Source organism: Gasterosteus aculeatus, chromosome 10 (assembly GCF_964276395.1).
Source record: "Gasterosteus aculeatus chromosome 10, fGasAcu3.hap1.1, whole genome shotgun sequence".
Classification (NCBI taxonomy): Eukaryota; Metazoa; Chordata; class Actinopteri; order Perciformes; family Gasterosteidae; genus Gasterosteus; species Gasterosteus aculeatus.
The window spans coordinates 6777377-6789183 of record NC_135697.1 but is presented as its reverse complement, the minus strand read 5'-3'; the positions used below and the strand labels follow the sequence as shown (position 1 = coordinate 6789183).

General features: G+C 41.6%; 2 protein-coding genes across 4 annotated transcripts; both read left to right on the top strand.

Moving 5' to 3' along the window:
• The first annotated feature begins 1336 nt into the window (after window positions 1-1336).
• On the top strand, window positions 1337-5704 carry LOC120826406 (histone-lysine N-methyltransferase SETDB1-B). Its single transcript, XM_040188660.2, has 7 exons — window positions 1337-1587; window positions 1925-2281; window positions 2435-2605; window positions 2860-3061; window positions 3169-3242; window positions 4222-4412; window positions 4505-5704. Exons 2-7 carry the CDS (start codon window positions 1930-1932, stop codon window positions 4607-4609), a joined length of 1095 nt encoding a protein of 364 aa, XP_040044594.2. The 5' UTR covers window positions 1337-1587; window positions 1925-1929; the 3' UTR covers window positions 4610-5704.
• A 166-nt stretch (window positions 5705-5870) lies between these two features.
• Window positions 5871-11345, top strand: LOC120826404 (uncharacterized). Of its 3 annotated transcripts, none has more exons than XM_040188655.2 (9): window positions 5871-5997; window positions 6334-6508; window positions 7351-7454; window positions 7528-8010; window positions 8250-8417; window positions 9894-10095; window positions 10201-10274; window positions 10443-10633; window positions 10856-11345. In XM_040188655.2, exons 2-9 carry the CDS (start codon window positions 6339-6341, stop codon window positions 10973-10975), a joined length of 1512 nt encoding a protein of 503 aa, XP_040044589.2. In that variant the 5' UTR covers window positions 5871-5997; window positions 6334-6338; the 3' UTR covers window positions 10976-11345. The 3 variants fall into 3 exon arrangements, with proteins under 3 accessions (XP_040044589.2, XP_040044588.2, XP_040044590.2); XM_040188654.2 differs by having other exon boundaries at window positions 5871-6086; XM_040188656.2 differs by lacking the exon at window positions 6334-6508 and having other exon boundaries at window positions 5891-5997.
• Window positions 11346-11807: the final 462 nt, after the last annotated feature.

Genomic DNA, 11807 nt, shown 5'->3' with positions numbered 1-11807 from the left:
TTTAACAATTCAAAACAAATTTGTTTTTTTGTTTAATTCAATAGTAAAAACAAACATATTTGCGTTAATTAGAGGCAAAGCTTTGCAGGATATTGTAACGTTAATTTTTACAGGCAATAATCTAATTGAGAAAAGAATCTGAAGATGAATCTGTAATTTCAGGCCTTAAACACTTCACACTTATCACTACCCCCCCCTCATTAACCTTCGACCTTTCGGCCCCTAGCAGGACTTGTGAGCCGTCTCATTCAGAAGCTCTTTCTGTAATCTTTGTATGTTTTTCCTGATTGGTATTCCTGATCATCACCATCATCTCTAGAGCGGCCATGCACACGCCCGGCCTTCTCCCAGGGTGGAGGCGCTGAGCTGTAAAGGGAAGCGGTGAGTCGACATCGCCCACATGGACCGGGCTCCCCGGCCCGCATCGCTGTTCGAGGTGGACGTGGACCTGGGCTTCGCTCTCTTCTTCCTCTTCCTCCTGTGTCTCTTTCTGCTGGTGACGGTGGTGCGCTGCGCGCAGACCGTGGCGGATCCTTACGGCTCCTTCTCCACCTCGACCTACCAGGAGGAGCAGATCACCTGAGAGAGAAGAGGGGAGGGGTACTGGTCAGTGACTCTGCAGGACTCAGTCTCACTGCTATATAAATTCATCTTTTTGACACCATGCAGTTTTGAATGGCCTTGAAGCCAACATCACATACAGGGGAGAGGCCGCTTGTGGACAGATAGGAGTCCTCGTTAGGCTCCACTCAAGACGTGTGTCAGGTTGCGCGTGAGTGTCTTAAATACCTTCCAAAAAAACGCTTTGGTGGATTACTTGATTGACCTACCAAGTCTTCAAGAGGCCTGAACCAGCCACAAAGTCAAAGAAATGGGGTCTTAATCACATTTGTTTTTACTGCATTTGTTTTTATTTTTTTAAGGGGTAACCTGCATTATACATAGGCCAGCAAAATAAATTGTCACAAAATGTACACGTCTGCGACCACTCGTTAATCTAATATATAAAACATCAAAAGCCTGTCAAAACAGCAGTGACTACTGAATATGCTTCTCTGAAGAGACCTTGAACCATCCTCTTCAGTAGCAAGTGGACAACAATCTGTGCATCTATCCTGCAAATCTTACAAATGCTTTATCTGGGAGGGTATTGATCTGTATTTGATGTCTTGCAAAACAACAACGACAGAGAGTACATGTGTAAACTGTACAATAAACTGTTTGCGTGTCATGTAACTTCGGGGTGTGTGAGACATTATTTTTTATTGTCCACTAACGATCACGAAGACAAGTTTTGGAGCGTAACGCTCAGTCGTCCTCCAGCAATACCAGCTGGTGGAGGTATTGCGCCATGTTGCCGTTTGCCTACCGGAATAAACCAGAAGAAGAAGAAGCTGCAGCTGCAATCGCAGCAAATACCCAAAGAAGACGAAGAAGAAGAGCTTCGTTATAACAACAGAAGACCAAAAAAGAAGCTGGCGTCTTTATGCTAATTTTGTGAAATCCAATTTATTAGCAGTATCAGCTTAATTTTGGAATCATTTTTGAAGACATCGACTTAACTGTCAACCGAACCCCGTTGTTACGGTATGTGTATTGCTTGCTAGCAGTGCATGCTATCGTTGTTAGCCCAATTGCTAGGTTCAGTTAACTGCCAAACTTTACAGCGCCCTTTATTACTACGACACACAATTCGCTTATTGTCACTGTGGTGTGAAGGACACAACATCAGTTACGCTTTTTCAAAATTGTATTGACGCTATGTGTTTAGCATACAAATAATATGTCAAATTAAGATGCAAAAAAGCCCAGAATTGTCATATGTGAGAAGCATAAACCTAAACACATCTTAATCAATTGTCTGCTCATGGTCTTTATTGTACTTTTGAAAGCCACAATGTCACCAATGATTTTTTTTTTGCAGAAAATATGTCAGAATTCCCATGCAAGTCCATTCCCTCTACAAATGAAACTCCCATCAAGGAATCACAATTGAAAGACAGTCCTGACTTGCTCAATGGAGTAAAAAGAGCTGTGGTGGTTCTGACCCGACTCCCAGAATATAAGATCAGCGCTCTGCGACCACCAACGCCGCAGCAGTTCTACAGTGAAGACGAGTCCCTCAGCAGCTCTGACTCTGATATGCAGTGGGAGCCAGAAGATGATTCTAGTGGTTCTGAGTTCTCACTTTCACACCATAAAAAGAAAACGGGAAAACACGTTGCTGCGCCACACACGAGCAGGACAAACAAAAACAACAACAACACCAACATCACTAATGGTAACGCCATGATCTGAACGTTGTCCCCACCATAATTTATTAATTACCCCCCACATTTGTTTACCGGAAAATACCCATGAAAATACCCATTAACTTGTAAAATGTTACAATCGCGCAACCTGATAAGTTTTAATATTTATTGTTGTTCCACAGTGTCACAGACTGCTCCTGTAATATTATCAGTCTCTGCACATTGCTCCAGTGAAACCACAAAGATCCGGCCAAACTTGCCGGAAGAAGAGCTCAAAGTGGACATGGTGGTCCTGGCCAGGAAGAGATCCATGAGATGGCAACGTGGAAAAATATTGGCTATAGTAACAAGAGGTAAGAATTGTTGGGGGAAAATTGTAAATTTCCACCACAAGAATATGTTTCTTTTGGGCGTAAACGGTGCCTTGCATTCAGTATGTCTCTAACACCAGACATTTATTTACATATTGTTATATATACTTACTGATGGTTCAACTTGGTACAAAGAACCTTTTGAGAAGAGTTTGATGTGAACTAACTAGTGTTCGACAGAATTTTGATGAATTAAAGTTAGAAGAATTGACTAGTTGGCGTGTTGTTATTTGCAGAAGATGGACGGTTGAAGTACAAAGTAGGTTTTGATGAAAAGGGCAAGAGCCTGGTGTCTGGCCACCACGTTGCCTTGGACACCACACCGAAGCTGGAGCAGCTGTATGTTGGTGCTCGTGTGGTGGTCAAGTGTCAAGACAACATGTTCCGGTTCCGGCCTGGTGTTTTGGCAGAGCTCCCCAGCAGAAGGAACCGCTTACGGTGTGTGTTTTAATTAGTTTAGGCGATTAAAAGAAACAAATACCTCCCTACAGAAAATCCAAATGCCTTAAATAAGATTTGATAAAAAACATACTTTGATTTTCTAGGTTCATGGTTTTTTTGGATTGTCACATGCCGCTCTATGTTGGTTTACCTTCACTTCACCTGGTGTGGAGACCACGTAAGTTGTCTTCTTCTTTCACACTTCTTTTTTTATCACACCAAATACAACTGTTGCTGTAAATTGTCATATCCTGTATAGGGCCTTGATTTATCTCTACTGCTGACATAATCTAGAACTGATTTACATTTCCCTGTTTTGTTGGTTTGTTCACTTTTCTATTTCTATTTATATAATGACAGATAGTGCTTTTAAAGTACCCTTGTATAGTTTATTTTTGTAGTGTAATGTAAGTTTTTGTTCCCGATGTTTGCGATTTACCAACAAATCCCTATAAACCAACGTGTCTGGCGGAATCTAATAGCACTTTAAATTAACACTGCTGCTAATTTTGCCGGGGCTTTAAAGAAAGGAGAGGAGCAAAAGGAAAACAAGATTGGGGCTTTCAAAGAACTACAGGACATGCCTACTACATGGCACCAAAACATTTAAATGCCAAAACTATACTTTAAGTTGAAGCCTATAAAATGCTTGGTTTACTAAACGGGGTGTTGTGTAGCCTGCAAGATAGTAGATGGTTTCTTTAATACATTTCAATAGTACCCTTTTCCCAACAAAATGAGCAAATGTTCTAAATCTTTCTCCGTGTTCTTGGTTAATGTGTGCAGCAGTGTTGAAGCCCTCCCAATCCCCAAATAATAAATACAAAAGTTTCATGTTAACACATGATAAAATCATTGTTGGAGTTAATGAATTGCTACGTTCATGTATGGAGTTACAAAAACTGGCAACAAACTCCTTGAGCTTTGCCAGGACCAAAAGGCTCCCGTGACTAAAATCATCAAAACCGTTATTTAATGTTTTTTAACTTATTGACATCATGACATTATTTGCAGTTTTTCCCCAACACTACGGCAGAGTCATTTGTCCCAGAATTACTGCAGATTGTATTGTGTGTTAGCGTTTATTTTTTGGACTGTGGGAAAGGAGTTCACAGTCCAGGAGTGTCACACCCTTTCCTTTTTTTTTTTTTTGACAGTGGCCAATGTTTTGGACGACATTCCGAACAGTCCTCACAGGTCTTTTATGACCCGATACCTGAAGGACTGGCCGTCCCCGCTTTTAACCCATTACAAGGCCGGGCAGAGCCTTAATGTCGAACTAAACGGAGCAAAGCAGAGGTGTGAGGTGCAAGTGGTCGATTGCAGCTTGATGCAGCTTCTTTTTCAGGTCCGTGTCACACACCACTGCAGTGATTTAAACTGTTGATATATTTTTTTTGTATTTGTGTGTTAAAATGTAGTTGTTGTTGTCCCTCTCAGGACAATCAACATAAGGAGTGGATCCATCGAGGCTCGATGCGACTTGAACACATGGCTAGATTTTTGGGAATTGAAGGAGTGGAAGAGCAAGGTGATTCTCACTGAAAGCCCACCGACCGAAATAATAACAATGGTAATCACTTTGTAATATAGAAAACAGTATGAACAACAGACTTAAAGACAGAAGGAAACATTAACCCGAACATTTTCAGCTCAAAAAAAGAGAGAAATTGTAAGGTGAGCAAACATGAGTCAAAGATGACATTTGTTTAAATGCTTTGTTTGTTTTGTAATATTTTGTAATTGTGTCAAGCTATAGCTACAGGCTGGCTAGTTGTACACCATTAAAACCCAGTCCAGTCTACTGTTTTTACTGGTTGCAATCAAGATGCAGCCTGATCCTACAAACTGCACCTTAAGTTCAAACGAGCAACTTTGCATGTTGCAGACAAGAATTTGAGCTATTCGATTGTTTAGTTAAATTTTTAACATAGTGACCGGATGACATTGTAAAAAAATGCTTTTCATCAATTAAATAATTGTAGTGGTGTATGTTTCGTAGATCTTGACTTGGAAAGCTTTACATAATATTCTTCAATTGTACAATTTTATTTGAATGTGCCAACATCAACATCATCAAACATAAGGCACTTTTTAAAATATTGTATGTGTGAAGGTGCTGTGAGCAGATGTATTCACAGCACCTTGTGATGGAGTCGGAGAGCTTGTTCCACCACCGTGAAGCCAAGCGAATGAAACGTTTAGACCAACGATTCCCAAAGTGGGCCGCGGCCCACCAGTGGGAAGGTACTTCAGATGGGCCGTGAGAGGTCATTTACAATAAATAAATAAAATGTTTTTAATTTTCAATTTTAAAAAGTTTGAAATTAATATAAAAATGGATATATTTATGATTTATGAAGAAAATGGTATACAAAACATACATTGTCGGTTAGTACATTTTTAATTGGTTAAATTCTTAAGGTCATTTAATCATCCCTAGTTTATGTTTTGATCAGAGTTGTGATTAATGGTTTGGGTGGGCCGCCAAAGATTTTCAGATTTCAAATTGGGCCGCAGCATTCTTGAGTTTGGGAACCGCTGGTTTAGACCTTTTACAGCGTCAATCTTTTGAAAGTATCACGTTGATTAGTTTTAGGACCCATTCTGAGGACGGAAATAAACTTTGACAATTCTGCATGTCTGGCTTGTTTGTTTAAAGCTGACACAATCTATATCAGGAACACGCTGTAGTAAAAAAAGGTTACTTAATTCATATTGTGTATAAACATTCACTTATATTGTATTATCTATTCTTAAAATAATCACATTTGATGAGAGCTTTGAATGAGCTGAGACAAACACGCCACAGTCTGAAGAGGTGTAGTTCCTCTGCACGGACACGTGGGGCAGCAGCGAGTTCACAGGATGGCGTCACAGCATGTGACGAGGAAGACGCTTCTTCACCAGACGCGGTGCCAGCGAAACACATGGTAAGATTTAGTAAACTAAAAGAGTCACTTTTTCAAGAAAAAAAACAATATCGCCCATCGGGTAACGAGTTAAGCAGCCACCGGTAAACGTGAGTCAAGTGACTTAATTACTTACCAAACCGAAAATCTCATTTTTGTGTGAAGTAATTTTTTCAAGCAGATGTCGATTATATATTTAATGCTTTAAACGCCCTGGTTAACTTGAGCGTGTTATAGAATATATAACCGGTTTATCAATGCCCCCCCCCCTGTAGGCTGCGGCCAAACTGACCACCTCTTGGTGACCATGCGCCAAACTTTGTCCAGAAGCATGAGCAGCGTGTTGATGTGTTGCAGTGATCATGGAGGAGGACGAGATGGAGATGAGCACAGAGGAGCTTAGAACGTGGATCAGAGGGATGGTAATGGAGAACCCGCTGATATCCACAGGTGTGCAGGAGAAATGCAACCAGCTGCAATCTCTGCTGGAAAGGAGGGTGAAACGGGCTTCCCGCCTCGCGAGGCTCCACCAGTGAGTGTCATATCTGTCTGTGATGTCGCTTCTTGCATCAGGCCCGCCGTTTGGTCCCGTTTGGTCACACCGGTGAAACGCGGCTCGTTCTCGCTCTCGTTTTTGATACCGTGGTCGTGGACCACGTTTGATCAAATCAAAATGAAATGCACCTCTTACGGCCCGGGGGGCTTGTACAGCCCAAAAGCTAGTGTTCATTATTTCCTCTCTGCCCATTTTCATAAACCTTTACTGTACAGTTTTGGAGAGAATTAAAGATAAAGTCCCTTTCAGTGCACACGGATGTCTGGTGTGTGGGGGGGGGGGGGGGGGGGGGGGGCTGTTGGACCCTTTTTTCTCCTCTGACAGATTTCCCCTCACCTGTCGGGGGCCGAGGTGGGGCCCCCGTGGTCGACGTACTGACCACGGTACGCATGCTCCGGTTCCGATGGAGTCGCTCCAGCGGGGGTCCGTGGGTGGCCGCTGGCACGGGTTGCGTTTGGACCCTCTGTCGTAGAAAACTGAGAGGAATGTATTACTGAGGGACAAAGTGGGGATGATAAACAGAGGAAACCACCGCTTCCCGGAATGTAAATGAAGCCAATGTGGCTGTTCTGAAGAAGAAATAAACAATGTTCTTAACATGTTTAGTAATGTTCTTGAAGTCTGTTGCATTATAACCTGTTTCATCTATCCATTCTAGCTAGGCCTAACAAAGTAATCAAATGCACGTATAAAAGGAGAGGAACAGCTTTTTAGTAAAATGTTTTTTGATGATTTAAAAGGGAAGAGTGTGCCGGTCCATTCTGTTTATTGGATTACAGCTTTCATTCTTCTTTGTCTTTGTTGTTGATGTCTTTCAGGTCCGTGGCAGCATGTGAGGCGACGGTGAAGAAACTATACTCTTTGCTGGGGTGGGAATACAAAGACACTGATTCTGACGCTGATGATGATGATGATATAACAGGTAAGGTAAAAAAGTAGTCTTTGTATCGCTGTCAATTGCTAATTGCTTTGACGTTTTATTTTTTCCGTTGTAGGAAATACTGCGTCAGGATCTCCGAGTGGCCTGGCTTCTCTGTTACCAAAGCTACATAACCGTGAGAATCTCCATAGCGATGAGGGCAGAAAAATTCTTGAGAGCGAACCGATTGTGGTCCTGACCAGGCTTCCTACACATACGATCAGATCTTTTTCTCGCTGGATACCTGAGGATCATGACATTGCAGTAAAATCCTTAGACGTTTCTGATACGCTCTGGAAACATCGAGGTCTTTCAAGTGATTCAGATTTCGTTGTCCCAAACGATAAGTCTATGCCGAACAAGAGGAAAAAAATGAATAGAACAAATAAAAAGCTTTCCACAAGTCATGCGTCACCCAAAGCTAGCACTAATACTGAGGCCAAAGTCAACGTAACAACAACGTCACCACCCCAAACCAGTATAAACCGCAATGCCAATCGCAAAAGGAAGAGAAAAGCAGCGTCAACCGCAACATCAACACCACCAGGGACCACTAACGGTAATGGTCACAAAGACAAAAACTAACACCCCTACCACACAAAGAACATTTTTTGGCAAAAATTCTAATTCAATAATAATTAGACCTGAATGCTTTCATATTGCACCTTTTTGTGGATGAATATTTGAGAATGAAATGAAAACATTTGTTTTAAAACTAGTGTACAGATACTTGTGAATGTATTTAGTTTATGTTGTTTATGTTAATATGAACGTATCGTGTTTCTTTTTCAATGACAGGAGTAAGCCAAGTGGACATAAGAACTCCTCCGTGCCAAACCTCACCCAGAGCTACCAATCCTGCTCCCGGAGTGCTACAAGGGGAGCTCACGGTCAACACGAGTGTTCTGGCCAGACGGAGCGCCATGTGCTGGCAACTGGGAAAAATCCTGGAGATAGTAACAAAAGGTAAGAAAAGAATATCACAGAACAAACGTGCATCTGTTAAGTGTAGTTAACTAACTCAAACTCTCCAGAAAACCAGCTTCAAGAATTTCTTTGTGAGATAAAATGCATCTATAGTAAACATGTATAAAAACTAGGGGTGTAACGATTCATTTTAACAACGATTCGATTCGAATTGCGATTCATGGTTGCCGATTTGATTCATGGACGATCTGGATTAATTCAGAACAATTCGATTTGATTCAGTGACTTGAAATCGATTCAGTAACTTTACTGGACATTGCAGGCAAGTTTCTGGGATCCCTGGTGTTTCTTGTAAGGAAATCAGGTTTAAATTAATTATGGATATTATAAACAAGCAAACAACAATTAATGTCAAATGTATTAACCTTTTTATTTGAATCAAGTGCCATTTTCAATGTAAACATTACACAATGTTTGGATCAATTCACAGAACCCCGGATTTTCAACCTCATTGTAGGGTCGCATGTCCTTACAGATAAACTTGACAATTGTTGCTGTGATGTTGAGTTTGGTGCTGGTGAGGCCTGGGGTGTCTGCAGAGCTGCAGTTACCTGCTGCTGCTGCTGCAGCGGTGACGCTGCTAGAGGTCCTGACTGTCGGCGTTGTTTAATCCCACGGCGCCTTAGTAGATGGCCGGAAAGATTCGCCGTGTTTCCGTGTTTTTTTATTTGGCTTCTACATATTCTACAAACAGCGACCGACTTATTTAGAACACCTCTGTGTTTGCTAAAAGCCCAAATGTTTCCACGCGCTGGATCGATAAGTTGGTTTGTAAATGTCTCGTTGCAGTCGTCTCCTCCACGCTGTGTTTTGTTGTTGTTCAGAGTTTCGCGCGGCTGCCGCTGCGTACTGATGACGTCACAGACAGGCAGACTGAATCGAGTAACGTTTAACGTGTCTAAAGTGCTAAAAAACAAACACACACATCCATGGCGTTTTTGTACTTAAATCCAATGTGCAGTTTCCAAGTATCGATACAATCGATTATGTACTATTTTAATCGATTTGTAATCGATATATGTCGTCCGGAATGCCGATTTGTGGAGCACAGATCGATTCAGTTGGATTGCAGGAATATAAATCGATTAATCGATTCAGTGAATGAATCGTTACACCCCTACTAAAAACTGGTACATATAAAAAACATATGGTACCAAAGGAAATGTGTCTTTGACACATTCAGTACCTGCTAACCAAATAATATTTACAGACAAACAGGAATTGCAATCTGTCATACAACACACCAGTACTCACCATTGAACATTATTGCAGTTTTTACAACAATGGTAAAACATCAGTGTAACTTCACGACTACGTTCTCGGCCACAACTCAAAGAAGTCATGTGCTAATAATGGTTGCCTCTCCAATGTCCAATGACATGAGTGTAAACTGCAACATTGTCACACAACGGCAAAGCTATAATCACTGTGTGTTTCCTTTCTTCTTTCTGGCAGAAGATGGTAGGTTGAAATACAAAGTACATTTTGAGCCAAAGGGAAAGAGCCTCGTCTCTGCTCACCACATCGCCCTTGACTGCCCGCCACAGTTGGATCAGCTGTTAGTCGGTACTCGTGTGGTGGTCAGGTTTCCACGAGACCAGCAGAACTTCTGCCCCGGTGTCATGGCAGAGCTCCCCGACAAGAGAAACAAACTGAGGTTTGTGTGTTCTTTGGATAACCGCTTAAGTCTTAAGTCGGTTTAAAATGTGTATGAAAATTGGTGTAAAAAGAAATAGTAAAAAAAGTTATTTTCAATTTCCAGGTTCCTGGTCTTTATGGATGATGAGAGGCCGGCGTATGTTGCCTTACCGTCACTTCGCCTGGTGTACCGACCATGTAAGTGTTGGTGTTTTCATCCACATAAACTGACTGTGATATTGCGTACACAAGGTGCTCTGATCAACATGATAGAAATGATAAACTACAGACATTTTAGACGGGTGACCCTGAATGGAAAAATCTATATTTTGAAACTTTTTTTTTTTTTACTCTTCCTTGTGACAGTGAAGGACCCTTTGGACGATATTCCAGAGGGCGCTCACAAGAATTTCATCAAAGGGTATATTGACGTCTGGCCGTACCCACCCAAGACCCAATACATTGTTGGCCACAAAGTTAATGCAGAACTCGATGGAGTCCTGCAGAGGTGTGAGGTGCAGACCGTCGACTGCAGCTTGATGGAAGTTGTTTTTTTGGTTAGTATTCAAGAACATTGTTCCTTGATCCTTTGCTCAACTGTATTCTTGGTGTATTTTGTCCTGCTACATTTATTAAGACTGCGAGAGACATAATTGTGTGTGTGTGTGTGTGTGTGTGTGTGTGTGTGTGTGTGTGTGTGTGTGTGTGTGTGTGTGTGTGTGTGTGTGTGTGTGTGTGTGTGTGTGTGTGTGTGTGTGTGTGTGTGTTGTCAATCTCAGACAAATCAGCATACGGTGTGGCTCTACAGAGGTTCCCCGCGCTTGGAACACATAATTAACTTGAAGAAGCCCCCGGGTGTGATTGGGCCAAGAAAAAATCTCCAAGTTGATGGTAAATAGGATCGTAACATAACATCTTTATTCAGGTTACTCCTACAGTTCCTTTCACCCCTTCTGCAGTTCCATGTATTGTATATTTCAAAGTCATGAAAGTTGCTCTCAAAGTTTATACTGAAGTGTTCTGAGGGCTTTTTAGGCCCAAAGTGTCCTCTGGTCGGTCCTGGTTGAGAGCATTGTCATTACACCATAAGTAGTTATATTGTTGGTCTCCTGTTAGCCAGTATGGTTTTCTTTATTCCAGAGAGGCTAGTATTATTAAATGGTAATGGTCAAATGTGAGCAGTCCCCAAAATGCCTTGTTCTTTTATACTTTTATTTGTGTTGCTGTTATTGTGTTCTTAAATAAAAGCAAATTCTCTAATTTTCAACGAGTTTGTTATCTATTGTCGGGATCTCCGATCCCCCCGAGTTGGTTGATGAGAAGGATCGCGACACGTTAATCAATTAAAGTAAATAAAGTTAACATTTATTTAGAAGAGAAAAAGATTACATGAGCAATTCTCCTTAGATATATCTGGTCCAAGCTGTACCAAAAGAGTCTAATTATTGCCTGCAAGCAGGCGGTCGAATACACGAGCAGGTTTTACAGCATTTATACACACACAACAAGGTCATCCTCAGTGGCAGGTACGAATTATAATTAATAGACCGAAAAGGAAGAAACGCAGATATGAAAACTTTCATACCAAATGAGATATGAACCAAGGCCATGAACAGAAGTCCCTTTTGATTGAAGCGTCTATGAGATGGTGTTGACCGCCCTCCCTTCTCAGGACACAGCTGCAAACTAACATTTTGTATCATGCTGCTCTTTGCACGTCGGGGTCAAATA